The sequence below is a fragment of the Meriones unguiculatus genome, chromosome 3 (genome assembly GCF_030254825.1).
Source record: "Meriones unguiculatus strain TT.TT164.6M chromosome 3, Bangor_MerUng_6.1, whole genome shotgun sequence".
Lineage (NCBI taxonomy): Eukaryota > Metazoa > Chordata > Mammalia > Rodentia > Muridae > Meriones > Meriones unguiculatus.
The window spans coordinates 31,809,673-31,831,087 of NC_083351.1; the positions used below are offsets into that span (position 1 = coordinate 31,809,673).

The window sequence follows — 21,415 nt, forward strand, 5'->3', positions numbered from 1 at the left end:
AAGCAACACCAGTATTTTAGAAACACCAACACTGTGGAGCATACCTCTAATCCCAGCACTTGGAAGGCAAAGGCAGGCAAATAGATCTCTGTGAGTTCAAGACCAGCCTGATCTACATGGTAAGTTCTAGGACAGCCTGAGCTATGTAGATGAACCCTGCCTCAAAAACAAAAAACACCAACATTTACAAAAAAAACTAAGGAATGAGTGAACTCCAAAAGTGACTAGAGAGAGGATCTAAGAATCAGAAGATACAAAATTAAAGACTGTTTCAAAATAAAGTGATTAGCTCTACTGAATGAACATAGAGGAGCCAGCCCGACCCACAGCCAGCATCCTCTACCCACAATGCTCTCCATGCATGTCTATCACTGCACCATACTCCACATACCAGCAGTCTTACTCTTCAACTTGACTATAGCCCAGTGCACACTCCCCACACCAGCAGTGAGCAGAGTAGCGTGAGCAAAGCCCAGATGGTCTTCAGACTTGCTTAAACCTCCAGTTTAACCACCCTTGTCAGGTCCACCCCTGCGAAGTACAGACACGGGGTACAGCATGGACACCCCAGAAACCATGGAGAGAACTGAAGACCAATGCCAGAATGCCAGCACTGCCCTTACATGTAGCTGTAGAGCATCCATGAGGGTCCCCTGAACCAACTCTGAGCAGGCCCCAGGCCTTCTTGCCCTCAGGATAGGACCCGATTATCCAAAAAGGGCCTCTTTGACAACTGCACAGAGGGCCCATGCCTCCCTCCTCCCAGCTTCATCCTGTCTTTCCTCCCTCATTTGCTCCTCTCCTTAGACCAAAACTCCACCTAGGAAGTGTTTGGTGTACTGCTCAGACACACACTGTTCAGGGGCTAAGCCTGGAGCTTCAGACTGCAGGCTAGAAATCACGTTCTTCAAATGGTCACGCTCCCTACCATCCACAACCCTATCTGCCTACCACCACAAAGATGGACACTCTCCAACTGACCAAGCAGAGGAACAAGAAACTCCTCGGAGAGCTTCAAGGAACAACAGCCAAGATGAGGAAAGGTTTGTCGGGGAAGAACGGGGAGTTAAACTAAATTGTATTAAGTATCTTTTCTCTCAAAAAGTGTACAAGAATATTCAAGCTGGGAGGTGGCAGTGCACACCTTTAATCCCGGCACTCGGGAAGCAGAGGGAGACAGATCTTTGAATTTGAGGCCAGCCAGTCTACAGAGGCGTTCCAGGACAGTCAGGGCTACACACACACACACACACACACACACACACACACCCTGTCTCAAAAAACAAAAAAGCAAAAAAGAGGAGAATTAAAACCACGCCCACTAAACTAAAGCTCACCTTAACAGTGTCTGTGGCTACAGCCTCAAGGCCTACAAACCCTGGGCATCAGCTCATCCACATCTGAAGAAAGATGGGCACAAAACGGTTTTGTCAGGACAAGAGCAGATTTCTTTGCTCCAGCGGGATTTCTCCTGCCACTTCAGTTCCCATTTCTCAGTGCTGCACTAATCAGGCCTTTTCCAACAACAGTTGTGTGAGGCAGCTTTGGGGCTGGGATAACAACAGCAAGGAGAAGGGCCCTCAGCTCCCGAAACGAGTGTGTGAAATGAAAAAACATTTGCTGAATTCCTTAGACTTAGTTAAATCTGGAAATGGATGTCAAAATACGAAGTCAGCCACATACTAACAAGTTCTGAGTGTCAATTTAACACACCCTTGCCAGGCTCAGCAGCAGCCTTTGGCAGGCGCGCAGCTCAAGGCGGCTTGGCTGAGAGCCTCTGAAGCCGCCATCAGGTCCCAGACACCAGCAAGCAGTGCACAGTCACGCTGCACTACTCACCTTTTCTCTCTGGCTGCTTCTATTTTGTTACACATTTAATTAAGAGCTTTCCCAGCAGTTAAGTGGAGTCCTGCTTCTCTACGCTGCAGTCACAAGGCCCTCTCCCCCACCCTGTTACCCAGCAGCAGCTGCCTCTGGCACACCTGTCTCCAGAGGCCCCTGACTTCCTCACCAAACTCAAATCAGCACAAACTGTTAAGTGTTAGGCTTCCTTTCTGTTTGGTTGAGTCTTTACCTCTGTGAAGCCCAGAGTGTTCTGCTTTGTTTTATCTGTTTGCTATTTATAAAAGGGAGACATCGCCTCCTACCAGAGATGATGGTTAGAACCAAATGACATACACACTTCAATTCTGCAACCCAATCCAGGCATTGTTTCTCATGAAGACACAAATGGCAGTGAAGCACAGGCCAAAAGAGGCTTCACCAAAGAGTGCAGTGCCCTCTAAAAGTGCCTGTCCATCTCATGGGGCAACTCCAGACTGAGAAGGCCCAGCAGCGTGGTCTCTAGCCCCATGCACATCAAGTCCTCTAAAAGTGCCTGTCCATCTCATGGGGCAACTCCAGACTGAGAAGGCCCAGCAGCGTGGTCTCTAGCCCCATGCACATCAAGTTCTCTAAAAGTGCCTGTCCATCTCATGGGGCAACTCCAGACTGAGAAGGCCCAGCAGCGTGGTCTCTAGCCCCATGCACATCAAGTTCTCTAAAAGTGCCTGTCCATCTCATGGGGCAACTCCAGACTGAGAAGGCCCAGCAGCGTGGTCTCTAGTCCCATCATGCACATCAAGTTCTCTAAAAGTGCCTGTCCATCTCATGGGGCAACTCCAGACTGAGAAGGCCCAGCAGCGTGGTCTCTAGTCCCATCATGCACATCAAGTTCTCTAAAAGTGCCTGTCCATCTCATGGGGCAACTCCAGACTGAGAAGGCCCAGCAGCGTGGTCTCTAGCCCCATGCACATCAAGTTCTCTAAAAGTGCCTGTCCATCTCATGGGGCAACTCCAGACTGAGAAGGCCCAGCAGCGTGGTCTCTAGCCCCATGCACATCAAGTTCTCTGGTGCCTGCATGTGCACACAGTTCACAAGTGACGGCAGAAGGCTCAGACACACCAGCTCTAAGAGGATGAAGACACTTGTGAGGAAAACACTGGAAGAGCCAGAGTCCTGGAATGGTTTCCTGAGGGAACTGGGCCCCTGACCCTGGCCTCTCCATTTGGGCCATGTGAGGCCAGAATCCGGGTTATCAGCCGGAAGCCCTCTGAATGGTTTTTCCTGGGCTGCGAAGTCCCCACATCAGACTCTCCAGGCTTCAGAGCTACATAGAATACACAAATGAGAACAGCCTTTCTAGGTTAGGGATGTAGCTCAGTTGGTACCATCCTTGCCTAGCATGCACAAAGCCCTGGGGTCAGTCGCCAGCACCACATATACCAGCTATGGTAGAACACGCCTATAATCCCAGTCCTTGAAAAGTGAACACAAGAGAATCAGTCGTCATCATATATAGTAAGTTCAAGGCCAGCCTGGGTTAGTAATATACATGGCCTGGTCTAAAACAACAACAACAAACAACAACAACAACAACAAAACACCCTCACCCCCTCTCATCTTTTCTATTGATGCTTCTGATTCACATCTGCTTCCAGACTTCCAGACCCAGCCCATATAATTCCCCTGTCATGTGGGAGAACAGAGACCCTCTGGAGCAAACTGAGAAGCATGCAGCTAGTACACAGCCTAAAATATGGGACATGTGAGTGCTGTGTGTTCATGTGTTCTGGAGATCATTCTTCCTGACTCCCCCACAGAGCTAAGGTCCAACAGCAGCTTATCACCCAACTGGGGACCTACGCTCACCTCAATGACCAGGATATAAAAACATACAAGGGAGCCTGGTGAGAAGATACTACCCAATTTGGCAGGAATAACTACTGCAGTCACTAGGCCTCATCCCCACCAACACACACACAGACACACTGAGGGGGGCGGGGAGAGAGAATGCTGCTGCTTCAGTCACAAAGAACACAGTGGTATCGATTCTATCACCTCCTCAGCAAACAGCGCCCCCACCCCTTTAGTCCCCAGGGACTGTCTGAAGCCAGGTATCCGTAAGGACAGACAAGACGCACAAGTGTCAGCCCATCAAAGGAACCTGTTTTGCACAAGTGTCAGCCCATCAAAGGAACCTGTTTTGTCTTCTACAACCAGAAGACAAAGGAGAAGAAGCAGGGGGCACAAAGGAAAAGAGAGGAAGAAGGTGACTGGGCAGCTTCCCAGAAGTAGCCCTCTCTCATCAGACACCAGGCTCTCAGATGATTACTGGGGTCTTGCATCCCAGATAATAGGGCAACATAGTAATAGTTAAGAGAAAGGACCCCGGAGCCAATTGCTGAGTCCAAATCCTGGCTGTGTGGCCTGGGGTAAGTTACTTAACTTCTCTGTGCCTTAATTTCTTTAGTTATAAAATAGAAGTAAGAACAGTACCTACTTTACAGGATTAATGAATGAGTTCTTATTTTGGAGCACTCTGAATAGTAAATACTGTGTATTCTTTTTAAAAGATTTTTTTTTTCTTCAAGACCCTCTTTTAATGCCTTCCTTCTGGGTCAATAACACACAGGGCAGCAATCAGAAGAGCTGCTGTTAGCAGCAGGACTTGTCAAAGGCAGGAAGGCTCAACAACAGCAGTTGGGGCCACTAACTTGTCCCTACCCCGTTCCAGACATGCCTAGAAGCCATAGCTCCCAGTCTTCCTCTAGCCCTGATGACCTCAAAGAACAAGGGACCCCTGCTGCCCAGCAGGCTTGAACATTTAAGCCCTACAAGGCAAAGCCTGGTCCCTTAGACGCCAAGCCCTGCAGCAAAAAAAAAAAAAAAAAAACCTCTGCATACTCACATGACTTTCAAGTCCCAGTCTCCGCAGGTGACAAAAATTGACTTGACGTTTGGATCTAAGAGGCCTTCCTTCGCCATCCACTCATCGACCCTCTGGAAAGTACACAAGAACAGATGAGATTGTCCTTTTCCCTCAGCCTGTGAACAGCCCAAAAGTGACACACAGTGAAGCAGCTTGTAACCAGAGCAGGAGGAATGGTAATTTCACCCAGCTGTGCTCTGCTGTGCTCTACACCCTCAGCCTTGGCTCCAGACTACAGAGGTTCTTGAGGAATGAATGATCCCTTTGGGAAGACACAAGTCTGTGTGTGGTGGGAGAGGGAGTGTCACTGTGTGACAGCCTGTCTGTGTTCCCAACTGGCAGGCCAAACACCCTTCTCTGACTTGATGGTCTCTATCCTTGGGTGTCACACAAAGGCACAGCCCAGGGCAGACACAGGTGATCCTGAGCCCTAGGAACAGGCCCTAGAAAGCCACGAGCAGGATCTAACCTGTAGCCTTGTTCATACTTGAGCTTTTTGACACTTACAGTAAGTGCTTACTAACTGTGTTTATGAACCTAGTGATTCACCAAGTGAAGATGAAACCCGTCTCCCTTCAAAGGAGGTCCCACTGATGCCTGGAGTCCCTCCCAGCAGTGAGGCAATGCTGCTTGCTCTAGTTGCTAAAAGCTTAGAGACAGACTCCAAGTTGCATTTCTCCTTTTCTTAGCCAGGGGTTCAAATTCAGCAGAGTATTTTGAGGACTGAGCTCAAGTACTACACAGGAAAGAAGTCATTCCCAAGCACACCTAGTCGTCCTCTTCATGCCTCCAGCTGGCTTTACTGTTTGCACTTACACTGGAGTACAAACACGAACATCGGTACAGAACAAGAGAATTAGCATAAAGAATTCATGAAGCATTGCCTACTTTTCAGAAGATCCCAGGCACAGGGAGGGAGTGCAGCCAATCATACCATGGCTTCCACTTGCACAGGAAGATTATTTTTTAAGTCTCTATCACACAGTAGTTAGAATTGAAAGTGAGACACATCCAGGTTCCAGCCCTTGGCTCTTTCCTTATCCTGGCTACGTTGCTGACTGGAAGTCATTTAAAAGTCATTTAACACCACTGAACCTCAGTTTCCTTCACCTATACAACAGGGTAGGATGAAAATCCTTACTGAGTTGTTCTGAGAATTAAATGTGTCCAATGGCTCCCCATGATACACAGGAGAGAAAGGGGGAAAGAAGTGACTGGAGTGCTGCAGGACCAAGAGGAGAGAATACTCCTGGCAACAGCGGGCACGGTGTAACGGACTGTGTTAAAGAAGTGACTGTTCCTTATAGTCTGTCTTCCCTGGTAGGCTGTCAGAGTGTAGGAGTTCTGCTTTATTCGCTGTCCTGATCCAGTATTTTATTCGGTACAAATGGATTGCCAGGCATGATAGCACACACCTTTCAGAGCTTTCTAAAGCCACACTGTAATACTAGTATTTGGGAAGCTGGAAGTTGAGGATCACAAGTTAGAGGCTAGTCTGGGCTACACAGACAGTTCAAAACCAGCCTGAGTTATATAGCAGATCCTATCTCAAAACAATAGATACTTGATGACCAAAAACATTAACAGATAGATGCAAGTTTAGTGAGAGCAGAGCATACAGTGCAGAAAAGACGGGAAGTCCAGTTAAACCACACTGCAGAGGAGCTGTGTGCTCAGCAATGCTCAAGAGCACATTTGGGCTCCAAGGAAGAATTCCCCATCTAGCTGTTGTAGCTAGATTCCTGGCACTCCTGAGATGCTAGAGGCATCCAGCAATAAGACCAAGGACCCCCTCTAGTTCCACGAGAGGCCAATAACCAGAATGTGAGCGCTGCTCCCTGGTACACATTGTGTAGACCACACAGTCTACACCCTCTTCACAGTCTGTATCTTCCCAGCTCAGGAACCTCCTAAGCAGTGAGGCTGGGGATTCCACTGCTGAATGCTGTCTCCTCAGCTCTCTGGCTTAATCCCTCGTGCACATGTGCACACATGTGCAGACACACACCATTACATCTTTTACTCAAGGTAACCTAAAGAAAAGACAGACTTCATTCAAGAGAAAAGATAACACCAACCCAGAGCTTTCTAAAGCCACAAAACCCTGCTTTAGCTGGCTAGCTCTATATGCTCAAGTAAGTGTCCCACATGGAGGAATCCCAACACCTCAACTCACAGGGGGAAAGGACAGAACAGGACTGGCAAAAGGTCTCAGCCAACGTGACCATGTCTTTGCCCCAAGAGGCACTTAATACTCCACCGTGTAGCAGAAGAGCATCTTTCACTGTGAGCCTGCACAGACACTGAGGCCTGACCTCCCCTGCCCTGCCTAAATGAAGAAAAGCAGTAGGAACCACAAGACAACTCCAATCTGTCAGGCAGCCCTTCCCATCACTGGCAGTGTAGCCAGCCCAGCCTGAGCTCTACTCAGAATAAACAAGTCAGGCAAGCATCTTGCTGGCTGCCTTGGTTGGGACATCTTCCCCCTCACCTACAAAGTGCCAGAAGTGGATGGCGTTCAGAACATTCTAAGCACCCACTCCAGGGGCGGCCTGAACATTCTAAGCACCCCACTCCAGGGGTGGCCTGAACATTCTAAGCTCCTTGTCAGGAAGCTGTCTTGTGAACCTATCCCCCTCAACCTGACCATTACTTTAATGGCCCCAGTTTGCAGCTGACCCAGAACAAGCATTCTGCCAGGACATTCCTGGGAAATGCTGTCAGTACTCTATCCTCCCACAGAGCAAGGCTGGTTGGGGTTGCTTCTGGCAAAAAGCAACTCTACTGAGGAGCTCCCTCAGTCCTAGCAACGGACTTAATACCTCTCAAAAGGGCAGCAGGGCAGGGAAGCAAAAAGAAGTACCTTACCTTACCTTCTGCCATCTACTGCAAGTGCTCTCACCATGGCCAAAACTCAGCTGACATGCCTGGACCTCTAACTCCAGGGACAGAGTACCCACTACCACCGAGGTGAGCTAAGCCTGCCTCCCGGACCTGTTTTATCCTGATGGGTTCAGGACGTTTAGACCAAGACTCTCTCTCAGGGGACAGGATTCATGGCTAAGGGGAGGTGTCTCCCTTTGAATGCCACAACTCCACTTCTTCGCTGTCTACCTCCTATGCAATTGTTCCTTGATATTCCTCCTGAACAATGATAAGGTCCAAGCTTTGGATTTATGAGGCTTAAAAACAAATAAAGCACCTAATGAAATCCGCAGTCTTGTTCTTGTCTGCCCTCCTCCACCGAGCAGCACTGGCAAGGAGCCTTTTCCTTAGAAAACCCTGAGGCTGAAGGGATGGAGGGGGTAGGCTGGGACGGACCAAGCACAGCCTCTTCCTTATTCCCTCTAGCCAGAGCACAGGAAGAAGCGCCTTAACCTTTCCCAGTTCCCTGAGGAGACTATCCAAGAACTGTGGTCTCTGCCAAGAGTTCTAAAGTCTTTAATTTGATTTCCCTCACATAGGCAATTGTTGTAATTATTCTGATTAGGAATCATTACCCAGTGCAGCCTCTGCACCCGACAGGCACATTGCATCCAGCGGCAAGCTGCAGTGGGGCAGGCAGCTGACTGCAGCTCCTCCAGGAGCTGGCAGCAAACAAAAGCCATCGATGGGGAGTTCTGGGTGAGTTAATGAAGTGCTCACATGCCACAAGAAGCCAACACCAAAGCTAAACAAAAACACCTCCAATCCCTGGGGCTAATCCCATAAGGCTAGAAAGCAGCTCCCCTGCCCCAGCCCACCCAGCACAGGCCTCCCAGCTCCCAGCACAGGGCCACAGGCCAGGTGAGGAGGGGTGAGGGGGCTCTGCCCGACTCCTGGCAGCACATGGACATCTTGTCAGTAACCCTGACAGGAACAGCTGGAGATGACAGATCAATGGTTCAATACTCTCAACAGCATGTCACTGATGTGACAGCAAATGTTATTCTAATCAAGCCATAATCATAGTCAAATTATACGGCTACATTCTCAGGAGGGAAGGAAAAGAAAGGCAGCAGGAAGAGGTCAGGGGTCAAGAATTAAAGGTCATTCAACCTACCTCCAGTACTTGCTGCAGGCTTGGCTGGCCATCCACCATGGCTTGAATGATCCCGGTGAGCTGTAAGGAAAGAAAAACAGCCTTTGGTTAGAAAACCAAGGCATAAGGGACTCAGGCTGGACAGTCCATTCCATTCCTCCTCCCAAGGTGAGGGCCGGGGCCACTGCTTCAAGCTCAGAGCCAGGCCAGGAGCTTGGGAATCATGTCCTAGGATGCTGTATGAACCTCCCCAGCAGCCATTAGCCTGAAATGGGCTTGCACACACATGCTAACAACAGGGCAGGCTCCATGCTTGTTTAAACTTTTATTTGGGAAATTCTTTTTCTTTTAATTTTACAAGTCTTTTATATTTGACAGGTTCTTTAAGTTCCCACAAATTAGTCTTAAGGTACATTAGACTCCAGCTTTTCAGAAGTTCCTGTGGAGTCTGGTGAGTGCAGGCTCCAGTTGGGCACACTTGGTTTTGATGCACCTCTGTCCATCCAAAACTTCCCCACTTACACTTTCAAAGAGGTATAAGGACACAGCCACGGTATTTTATATTACAGAAACTGTTTTTATATTAATCGGGTAAAACACAGGGAAGCTCCTCAGAAACCTGCATACCTCAGTCCTCCACAGTCTAGGCAAGCTAGAAGGCCACCTCTGAGCAATGGGGAGACAGAGACCAAAGGCCTTATGTATACACTCTGGCCAAGAGACTGGCTCACAGGCATAGGCTCTGCCCATGTCAGGCCTAGCTTTAAGCAAACTTGTTTTACTTTGTCTAACGTAAAAATATCCTTCAAACACAGAGTAGGCATAGTGTTCCTAACAGTATTTGCGTCCTGAGGCCCTGTCCCAGACACTAGCTAGAAATCGCAATGTTATCCTGTCACTGGCTATTCTCACAAAGAATAGTATGTCGGCTGGCTTGGAAACAACTTTTTTGTTGAAGTGGGGGAAAGGGTTTAAAACTCCAATTAAACTATAATTACATTTAATGAATACCAAATACCCAACTCACAGAGAGTGCTGGCTCTAAGAGGGAAGGTTATTTTCTCATAGTGACTTACATGGAATGGTAATACACACCTTTTAGGGAAGAAATTTTCATTTTAAGAATGCTGAGTTCCTCTAGGTGGGTTTCTGTAGTTCATCAAGTCATTATTAGGTGGTATTTTAAGGAAGTGTAAGGACACAGCCACTCTATTTTATATTCCAGAAACTGTTTTTATATTAATCTGTATTTTAATTGGGTAACAGCTGCTGCCTACAGACTTCCCATGGTCTAAAAGGAAAATAAATTAGAAAGATTAACTACACTGTTGTTTCGCAAGGCTTTAACCCACAGCATGCCCACCCGGCTGGCACCTCCACACCCTTTCCTTGCTCGGGAGACCAAAGAACTGCCCAGCAGAGGGAGGGCCTGAGTCAACCAGAAGAAAAGACTGGTCTCCTGCTAAACCGTGGAGGGAGGGCAAGGCACCCTGCATGGGAGGGAGGTTTTCACTTGAGAACAGAGAACTCCTCTTGTTCATTCTCCCAGAACCTACTATGTGCCAGAGAAGCAGGGGCTTACATAGGAACATTAAAGACCTGCCTTCCTGAAATTTGCCCTCTTCACTACAGTGCCCTCCTATGCCCAGCCAGGCTAGCACCCAGAGCCCCTCCAAGCTCAGAGGCACACAGGGAGCAGGTAGGCAGGTGCCCGGTATTTTCTGTCAGGCATACAGGGACCAAGAGTCAGGGTAGACTCTCATTCTCAAATCCAGGTACACCTTCCGGAAGTCAGACTGACAGCCAGACACTACAGCTGCTCATCCTAGCCTCACTCGTTCCTGCTAAATTACAGGGATGGGTAAGGAAGGATCGGGGCTGTGGTGAGAAAGGCCCACAGGCACTCCCAATTCTTGGAAAGCTCCAGGGCCCAAACATCAGTCTCCATCTAGTATGAGACCTAGGGAAGGCCAGGCCCACTTCTCTGGGTCCTGCCTGGGGTAATTCAGTTAAGCCTAACACTGAAGAGCTTCAGAAAGTCTGACATGTGCAGACAAGGGCACAGAACAAGAATCATCCCTCCTCTCACCAGACTCAGGTCAGCACGTATGTAACCCTCGGCCCTGGGAAAATCACAAGTAGGTAAGAAACACACTACACCTGCAGTTTAGTGGCACAACACTTGCTCAGCACACTCAAGTTCAAACTTTAGCACCACAAGGAAGAAAGAAAGGAAAAAAGAAAGAACAAACAAACGAAAGAACGAACAAATGAAAGGAAAGACAGGAAGGGAGGAAGGGAGGGAGGGAGGGAGGGAGCGAGGGAGCGAGGGAGGGAGGGAGCGAGGGAGGAAGGAAGGAAGGAAGGAAGGAAGGAAGGAAGGAAGGAAAAGAAGGAAGGGACAAACCAAAGCCCACTCAGGTGTCCTGCTGGAAAGCGGTCAGACCCACCTCTCCCCACACGAGGACTGAGACCAGGGCTCCAGCTCAGCAACCAGGCTTTACAGGCCTGGCATGGAGGTCAACTGTGCTCAACATGCTTCCTAGATGACAAGCATTTCCACCGGTAACCAGCCAGTGTAGCTCAATACTAAGTTCCTCAGAGACAGAGGCTTAAACTAGATACAGCCTTTCTGGGAGGCCTTCTAGCCCTTAAGAGACTGAGGGAGTTCTTGGAGGGATAGATTTATCACCCAAAGAGTAAGCCACATCTGACCAGTTCTGCCAGTATAGTGACTGAAGGGGGCTAAAACTGAGAAAGTTAGTCCCTGTACTTGATACACTACCAGGCTGTAAATAGTGAGGGAAAGACAACTATATAAAATTAACTGGGAACTTCTATTTTAGGCCCAACTTAAATCCTTCATGCTGAAGTTTTAAGCCCATCCCACTTAGACTGATGTATGTCTGCAAAAGGGTCTCATATCCTCACAATGAAGGTACTAGAGCAAAGCCAAGTATTTGTTAAGCTGAGAATCAGGGCTCACAAGGCTAAATGGGGCTCAGAAGCCTTAACCACTTAAGGTAGGAGGTGGGAGGAAGAATTAATGTGTGCTCTCTGGCTCCTTTCACCGAGGGATTACAGATTAACTCCCACTTCCCCAGACTCGGAAACCACAGGAAGGGACTTTTGACCTGACTGATAACACTGCTGGTTCCCAATGCCCCTAGCTACACGAGGGCTTTGTTCAGGGATGAGCTGGCTTCATCAGAAACAGTAGCAACTCCAGGAAGCAGCCCAGGAAACTCAGTGCCAACAGCATGTCCGTGGCCATGTTCTCCTTTCACAGTTTATCTCCAACACAATCGTATTCTGACACCAAGACAGTCTGTTGATTACATAAGCACTTGTCTCTGGTGTGCAATCTGATAATCAGACCCACTCTTTCTCCTCACACAAAGAGGGCAATAAATCTCACCCTTTATAAGTACAGGTGCAAGACAAAGCCCTTTACTGGCGCTTAGCAAAATAGGTATTTCTGTTTCTCCCCCATGGCAACAACCACAAAAGACTGTACAAGGCCAGGACCGCAGCAAGCTCACAGGATGCGCCAGACTCTAGAAGCCACAGGAGAGGAACATCCATCCCCCTGCCTCTACTTGAACCATGCTCAGGATGACTGTCAACGAACTGAGGCACTGTCAGAAGGCTGAGACCCTTCACACAAAGCAGTACAAGCATGTGTGTGGAACTACAGACCTGTCCAAGCCAAAGCCTTCTCTCTGCATGTATGTACGAACACATACAAACATGTGTTCACACATATATGCACATCTACAGGTCAGAGGTTTTGTCTAGATGTTTTTTGATTTCTGTTTTTTGAGACAAGGTCTCAATTACATAGCCCCAGGCCTTGGTATCACAGCCATGGACTTACTAGGTTAATCCAGGAGGGCCTCCAACTCTCAGGCCCCTGTCTCAGTCTCTTAGGTATGGGGATTATAGGCAGGGGTCATCACGCTGAGCTGTTTGCTTGTTTGAGGCAGCCTCATATAATCCAGGCTGGCACAGAACTCCTCATCCTCCTGTTTCTGACTAAAGAGTGCTGACACTGTGGGTCCATGTCACTGTACCTGATCGTACTAAGGTTCTTAAGAAATTCTTGTGCATTTGAGAAACAAACTCCGCTGGAGGAGCTCCCTGGGTCCAATCTAGAGGTGGGAGACCACTGCTCACACATTTATTAATGAGAGAGTGTCTGAGTAGGTCAATTCCACTGCTATCTCAAAAGTGACTACTGTCAGGGAAGGTGTGGCCTCACCCTGTGCCTAGTCACAGCTAGTATGGAGTCAGTGCAACACTGAGGAAACGTGAAGTTTTCAAAGAAACTTTACTCACTCAAAAGGACAAATCAGAGGCCATCGAGATAGCTCATCCAATAAGGGCACTTGCCACTAAGCCTTCAATCCCTGAAAGGTACAGTTAAAGGAGAACTGAATCCCACAAGCTGTCCTCTGTCCAACATGCCTTACAGCATGGGTGCAATCCCTCCCAAACATAGGTCTTTCTTTTTTTTTTTTTTTTTTTTTTTTGTGGCTTAAAGGCCAAATCAATAGGACAGTAGCTTTGGAGGAGACACAGAGACCTCTTTGGCAATAGTCCTTGTTTTATGGAGGGCACATGGCCCTAGACCCTCACAGCAATGGAGGCACAAGTGGATCAGGTCTAGTTTCAGCACTCCAAGAACTCATACTAGAATAGCAAAACAGATCAATAACCAAAGCATGAGCTATCAGATCAATGTGATTTGGGGCTAAGCACAACTCAGGCTGTGCACCAAGGAAGGCTGCAACCCTAAGCAGGCCTGGAGCACAAGAAAGCATGGGGTACACTACAGTGGGCGGGGACAGAGCAGGAGCCGGGAGTTTGGAGAGCACTGAGTTCTCAGCCGATGCCTCACAACCCCATCTTTGTCTCTGGAACAGCTGTGCAGCCAGTATCCCAACACAGGACCCCAATCCCACTGCCCTCCCATTATGGATGCTCTTGAGTGAAACTGTCAGGAAGGAAGTACATGGTTTCCGTGTGGTCTCACAGAGCTGCAGCAGCCACTCGGTGATGGAGGGTGCTTTCCGGGTGCCTCCTGTTCCCACTCTGGAGCATGTGCCCTATTCTGGAGCACCTATCCTTGCCTAAGGCCAGCTCCAGCAGTGCTCTGCCATTCCTGAACAGGCAGCAACCACTCTAAGATCTAGGCCTTTGCTCCACACCAGGCAGTGTGGTCTCAGTGCCACACCAGGCTAAATGTCCCCAAATGATTTGTTCCCTAAAGCTAACCAGGTTGGCCTAGTTAGTACCTAGATGGGAAGAGAACACGGCATGGCTTCCAGGCTGCTGGGGTCTTAGGTGGTAGCGAGTGTAACCTTCCACTGCCAACTTTCCAACAGGGAGCAAAGGGGAAATTAGCCACTAACCCTGGTGGGGAGAGGCCATCTCCAGGGAAAGGAAGGAAATAAGGGAAAGCTTTAACATCATGAGCTGGAATAAAAGGTTTAGGAGCCTGAACACCTAGGCAGAGGGATGTCGTGCCCTAAAAGGCCCACCTGGGCCATTTGGCTAACATTGGCTATGAGTTCAGGAGCAGCTCTAGAGCAGCTCTAGCAGTACCTGGGTTGGTCTGCCTCGGGGCCCACTGAAGCACCCACTGCATCTAGCACGCCCTTCCCCAGCCTCTTGTACAACAACAAAAACTGTTTGTGATTCCTCAAGCACTTCTTTCCCTACTTCACTTATGTGTAGAAAGTAGGTCTTTATATGAAGGCAAAGGCTCACTATATCTCAGCTCCAAATTAATGTTTCCTGTCACTTCTGCTGCCATGCATGCCTGACCAGTGATTCTACCACAGAATGCATGGCATGACATGCTACAGAAAAGCAGCCACAGACGGCTTCTCCACACCATTCTGGGACTCAGCAGTCTCAGGAACATGTCCTCCCCCCACCCCCATAGCTCTTCTAAGCCTCAGGCAACCATCAAAATGCCAGCTCCATTTTGCAGTCTGTATAATGGGGTCAAGGCAGGCAACTACAGTACAAACCTAGATAAGGGAGGGCACTTCAGCCTTGGCCAGCCTATCTTCTCTGTCCTTGGTAGGAGAGTCATGCTTTACTTTGCAGAAGGACAGAGCAACAGCAACATCTTAGGCAGCTAAGAAAACCTGAACATAACAAGTCCTTCCAAGTGGCTGAAATCCTCACCACTTGCCAACAGGCCCCACTGAAAATGGAGCTGGAAAGAACCTCAGTTCCAGAAGTCCCACACTACTCCCAGATTAACTCTAAGTGTCCAGCTGCCAGGAATGTTGAGGACAAGAAGGAAAAGGAAAGAGAAGGAGAAATGTTGGGAAATCTTGAATGCCCTGGAGACAGGCACTTGAGCAGTCACAGACTAAAGTGAAAGTCAAGAGAAAAGCCGTTGCTGGGCACCTGCCTTAATGAGAGATCAGACCTAATTTTCCCTAAGTGGCCTGCATGAACTAACAATCGCAATGCTCCTCTCCCAGCAGCCCTTACCTCTGTACAGAAGGGGGTAAGCTGTGGGTGGACTACAGGCTGGACATACATGTGAAAGGTAGACTCGATCTCCATGGTCCGGCCATTTAGCTTCAGGATGGGGAACTCAATGATTTCCTAGAATGCCAAAGAGATAAGTTATTTTGATCAACCATTCGAAATAACTATGCAAAGCCAAGAAAGAATGAGTGCTTGTGGCTCATTTCTCCTGCCAGCCCAAACCCAAGACTGAGAGCGGGGATGTCAACATTTATAATCCCACTGTTCATACTGCTAAAGCCTCCCATCGTTTTTGGGGAAGGAAAACAGTGGTGCACTCTGTTTCCCTCACAGAGGCCCATTCACTTGAGCCTCAGGAGAAAGAAAGGCCTTCCTCTCTTGCCCAGGCTGCTGTCCTGAAATGTCTGGATCTCAGGTAAACACGCAGCCATCAGCAGAGTGGACAGATTTCCTTGTATAAAGCTTAAACGTTGACACTGGGTTTTGGGGGGGGGGAATAACAAACAAACAAACCCCCAAAATAAAGCCAAAGGGGATATCAGAGCGAAGAAAACAGAACACAAGTTAATAGAGGCCAGTACCTCCCGCCTTTCCTCCAAGCACTGCACACTCCCCTCTGCCTGCCCCTACCCGCCCAACCGCTTAGCAAGCCCTTCCCAGTCTGCTGGAAGGTAATGGAAGAGAAGGAGGAGGAGTGACAATTTGTTTGGTGTCTCTAAGATTAATTTGTCTCCGTTATTTAATAGAGATGCACAGCACCAAGGTCCTGGTGTGCAAACAGGCTTGCAGAACGCTGGCTGTGCAGCCTCATACATCCTTCCTAAAAAGGGAGGGTGCACCAGAGGGGGAGAGGGCAAGAGAGAGCACGCGCACCAGAGAGAAGACGGAAACCAAGGGGAGAGAATAAAAAAATATATTGCTTTTTAATATTCAAAAACAGTTTGCAAAATTTAATCAAAGCAGAGGAAAAGCTAACATTTTTACCACTTTGACATTTTTATTAGCGCTTTCATAAATTTTTAAAACATGAATGGAATTAGTTTACAACACCCACACACACACATACAAAAAAAAAAAAAATTGCCCTGAAAACATCTGGAAGAGACAAATAGGAAATAATAAAAAAATAAATAAAAGCAAAATCTTCCAAGTAAAATTAGCATGTGAAAAAGCCTCCACTGCAGAGACAAAAAGGGAGTTTTGCCCATATAAGGGCCCCAACAATCAGCTCCAGGGGTATGCCTACCCCAGAACCTCATTCTAGAGAACATTTCCTAGCCTCATCAGAACCAAAGCAGAGACAGCCTAGAGAAGCAATTCAGAAACCACCACTGGTGACTACTCTTACCCACACTCAGGGAATCAGTAGGTGGAAAAACAGAAAGTTGTTAATTGCCTTCATGTCCCAAGGATAATAACTGACGTCCTTGTGAAATATATCCACTAATACTATGGACTTATTTTGTAAGTGTTTATTTCAAGCCGAAGTAACAAGTATGGCTGAGAAACAAACCAAGGCAGTTAGATTCCTATCAGAGAAATTCAAGGGCTCTGGCTGCCTGGTCCCCTGGGGCCAGTGGTTCCCAACCTTCCTAATGCTGTGACCCTTTAACCCACTTCATTTTGACTCCCAACCATAAAATTATTTTGTTGCCACTTCACAACTGTAATTTTGCTACTGTATGAACCGTGTGTAAATATATAATATGCAGGACATCTGATATGTGAACCCTGTGAAAGGGTCCTTTGACCAGACCCATCAGCTCTAGGATAATACCCAAAGATGGAAAAGCTGATGGGAGCTTACTTGGTCCCTCTAGGTTGATCCCCAGAGATGAAGAAGCTGAAGGAAACTTATTACCAGACACAGGAGGGGCAAAATGGTTGCAAGGCAAGGGCAAGAAGGTCCAGACTGCTTCTTAGGCCAGCTGACAGACACTGCCCCAATTGGCTAGGCCTTTGCTGCCACAAAGAACTACAAAGCAGGCAAAACAGAGGGGAATTCTGCTATGGAAAACTAAGCTGAGAACTCACACAAATATACCGTATACACTGCCGTTCCTAAAAATTCACACATCCACAATTCCCAAGAGTGGCTCATGACTCAGGCCACCCCTAGGACTCCTGAATTTGTAGTAAATCCTTCCTCTCCTGCTAAGTAGGAGAAATACTTCCCCCAGCAGAATGCTCCACAGCCTGGTGAGTTTGGCTGCCCTAGTGTCCAAGGAAACAAATACAGCCAGCTCCTCTCTAACAATGTTAGCTAGACCCGCAATGAGATTTAACCTGTGACACAACTGTACTTTTCATTTAAACTTTCATTTGGAAAGCAACAGTGTTTGGAGACCTGCAGTTTGTCCTGCTAATAAAGACAAGTGTTGGGACCTTTAAGGATGCCATTCATCTTTGGCTTTTATTAAATTCAATTTTCTTAAGCCTATGATACATTATGAAATTAAGAGTTGACATTCCTCTGGAAACAAAAGTATCTATCAAACATAAATAGGGAGAAACCTCCATTACCAAGAATGTATGGCTTAAAGTTGATCTCCTTCCACTTTTTTACAAGCACACGGTTTGTTTTAGATATCTGAAATGCTATTACAGATCTGGAATTTCATTAGTATTATAACACAGAATGTGCTCTAGCTCCTGCTCTGACCAGAACTGAATCAGCTTTCTCAGTGGGCTCTGAGAAATCAGCCTGGGGTCTCCCACCGAGGCTTGGCATCCACTCTCCTGCTGCTGGGTCCTTCACTCTCAGGGGCACAGAGCTAGGAACCAAATTCAGTGACCACTCCTAAGACCTGTCTCTGCTCCATGGGGGAAAAGAAGAAGAAAAAGAAAAAAAGCCGACCCCTGAGCTGCCTAAACCCAAGACTCGGGACACATGAGATCAGCCTGTCAGACAGGCCTATTCCTCAAAAGTCAAGAGCCAGATACACAACAAGGTCATCATCCTGGAGTCTCTCCTCAGCAGCATCAGGAGCTGTGGCAACATGACTGCACATGACCTATTCTTTTAAACCACTGTGACACAAAGAAGAGCCTGTGACAGAAGACTAATGAATCTTTAAAAACAAAACAAAAAAAAATTGTTTTAAATGGAGCTGGAGAGATGAGTCAGCTGCTAAGAGCATGTACTGCTCTTGCAGAAAACCTGAGTTCAGTTTCCAGTACTCACACCAGGTAGCTCAGAGCCACCTTAACTAAATCCAGGAGACCTGAAGTCTTTGACCTATAAGGGTACCTGTATTTACATGTAACACACACAAACATGCACATAATTACAAATACAAATTTAAAAAGAAGATCCTCTGAGAGGTCAGAGCAGAAAGACCTCCCAGATACTTCTTTCCTTCCCATGCTGTCCAACAAGCCCACACCTCAGTCCTGGCCTGACAGCCCAGCTTTGGAAAAGAGCCTTATGTTGTACCAACCTGGCAAACCTACAAACGTAGCAGGTGTGCCTGGGCCATGCCAAACACTTCCTTGACTGATAGTGTTCTTACTGATAGTGATCAAAGACACCACCTCCATGCTACAGGTAGATGGTATCAATTTAAGCCCAAAGACGTGTGAAGATGTGCCCAAGTGCTAGCTTCTAGCTCTAGTTGCTCTTACATAATGACAGCATTATCCCTGCCCTTCTTTCTTTTCCCTTGCCCAATTTTATTTTACCCCTCAGAAGATGAGGGCTGTTTGTTTGATTGTTCTTTCAGGGACAGATGAGTGCTTCTGTTCCAGAGGAAGGAAACGCCAGTCTGTATTTATGAGCCCTCTTTTAGACTCCTAGGAATAGCTCCCCAATTCCTTTATCTTCGTATGCCACTCACATTCAATTAAACTACTAGGGGGCTTGTGTGCTAGACGGAGAGGGATTTAAGACATAAGTCACTTGGGCTTTGGAGAAGTGCTCGGACTAGTTAGTAAGTAGAAACAACAACTGAGCAAAAAATGCATAACAAGTGTTAGGCTTTTGTCCTTTCCCATTCATTTCTTATCTTATGCTTTCTAGTCCTGGGAGATGGGTCATGTCATCAGCACCATCACCAGATCATAAACCAATACTTTTAAGCACCTACTATGTAGGAGACAGCCCAAGCAAAGGCACAGCAGTGAGACCTGGCACTTCTCTCCAGCATGCTAAAGAGTCTGGGGAAAGGAACAAAAAGAGATGCTCTCCGATACTCTCTGCCATGTGGAGAATGGAGTCATCCTGCTCTCTCCACTTCTTATTTCCTCTGTGGTAGATACTCTGCTAAGTGCTAACAAAAATGATCTCAATCCTCTAAACAACTTATTCGGTGGAAATCATTACTGTTGCTATTTCATAATAAATTAAGGTCCAAGACGTTATGATCACTATCAACTATGCTGCAAGTAAGGGTTGGAGCTGGAGTCCACAAGGGGAGGGAAAAAAGAGACAAGTGAGACTGGCTGTTCTGTAGGGAACTCAGTACACGCCTCAACATCCCGATGGCAGCGTGTGCAGATAGGCCAGGCACACGTCCGAAAGGAACGTTCCTAAGAGCCTCCTCCGTGCTGTAGCCAGACAGATGGTACTAGGCTGAGTCCAGGAAGGAAGGAACCTGAGCCTTCAGTCTGCATCTCTGGTATCTGGCTCTGGTCCTGGCACCTGGTCCTCCCTTTCTCAACTTCCGTTATGTGCAGACAGGAAGGAGCTGACAAGTAGGAGACTAAGCTAGCATCTATCAACCAGAAAACACTGTGCTTTCTGGGATTTTTCACAGGATCTGGGAGGTGCCTAAGATGACAAGGTAGGTGGTAGTGCCAGGTCCAAAGCCAGACACAGAGCACTCCAAAGCAATGTCTACTGGATTCATCCATTCTTATATCTCTAAATGGTTTTCTACCTCAACTGCTATCAACCACTTAACTCCAGATTTACCCCAACTGCCTAGTTTGCCTGAAACCCCAGGTCTCTAGAACACAGTACTGTCAGTGCCAAGACTGGACAGGGAGTTGCCCTACGTCACCCAGTTGTCCGAGGGCAGATAAAATAGTACAGCTGGTCTACTGACAGTGGTTGGGAATGGGCCAGAGTTGACAACTAAGGAGAAAAACCTCAGAATTTGAATTTTTCAAAGTATCCAAGACTCTAAACCTGCTGCATTTATTTACTATCCATCTCAGTAAAATGCCAGCTGTATTTTTTTCCTCCTGAAGGAAGAAAAAACAAAAAGGAAGCACCAAGCAAATACTTATTTGCTTTTACCTACATAACTGAGCTGGAACACAGGTTTTAAGCCACTTGATTTAAAACTGATCAACTAAGAACCCCAGTGGATCCCTTGATAAACTGAAGACAAAACTGCAATGGCAGTTCAAGTAAAAGTTCACACCCACTTTCAAAGATCACAGAAAATAAATTTGTAGGTTTTGTTTTTAGGATATGAAAACTTCCTTCAAACAAATTATCTATAGACACTAGGTTACACTTGAAGGCAGTAAGGCAACAACAAAAGACTCAAAGCAAAAAGGGTACTGATGCTGTGTACTGGCACTGGTGGCAAGGGTTAATACAACAGTCAGTCATCAAGCCCATTTTTCCAAAGCACAGGTTCTTCTCTGCCTGAGCTGATGTTTCCATAGTGCCATCTGAAATAAGGGATCATCTTCCTGCCTTGCTCAAATTAATCTGAGAAGAACAGGCATTCCCTCAACTTAAGAGATAGAACCCGTAATCTATCCCTTCCTTCTCTCCACTGTACTGAGAGTTTGGTAAAAGTCAACCTAACCACAAACAACAAGCAGCATGTGGGGCTTATCCAAATGCTGGATCTGGGTACAGTCTGATACAGAGGTACCCCTTTCTCAGAGGGGAGAAAAGGAACCTCCTGGACATCGGCAAGAGGGCTGGGGCGGTGAGGCTGCTGTACTGGGCATGATTCGCTAAACAGTCTTGGGGGGGGGGGCTGGCATTTTATGCACAAGGAGCTTATTTCTTAAACAAACACTCGTGGTTTTGATTTACACCACAGCCTGCTCCTAAATAATTTATGGCGGGTTAAATTTATTGCCCAGCCCTGGCTGGCTGCAAATTCGAATTGCCAAATAATTAGATTTTAGGGCAAAGCTTATAAATTACCCGTCGATTTGTCCGGAC

The 21,415-nt window shown here is 47.3% G+C and overlaps 1 protein-coding gene across 8 annotated transcripts in view; it reads right to left on the minus strand.

Moving 5' to 3' along the window:
- Positions 1-21,415, minus strand: part of Eri3 (ERI1 exoribonuclease family member 3) — a 128,849-nt gene that overhangs the window by 81,984 nt on the left and 25,450 nt on the right. For all 8 annotated transcript variants that reach the window (XM_060379739.1, XM_060379738.1, XM_021633391.2 and 5 more), the window contains 3 exons: positions 15,286-15,402; positions 8,794-8,853; positions 4,731-4,822 (listed from right to left, as the gene is read on the minus strand). In XM_060379739.1, the coding sequence (XP_060235722.1) occupies positions 4,731-4,822; positions 8,794-8,853; positions 15,286-15,402 (269 nt within the window). The remainder of the gene's footprint in view (positions 1-4,730; positions 4,823-8,793; positions 8,854-15,285; positions 15,403-21,415) is intronic.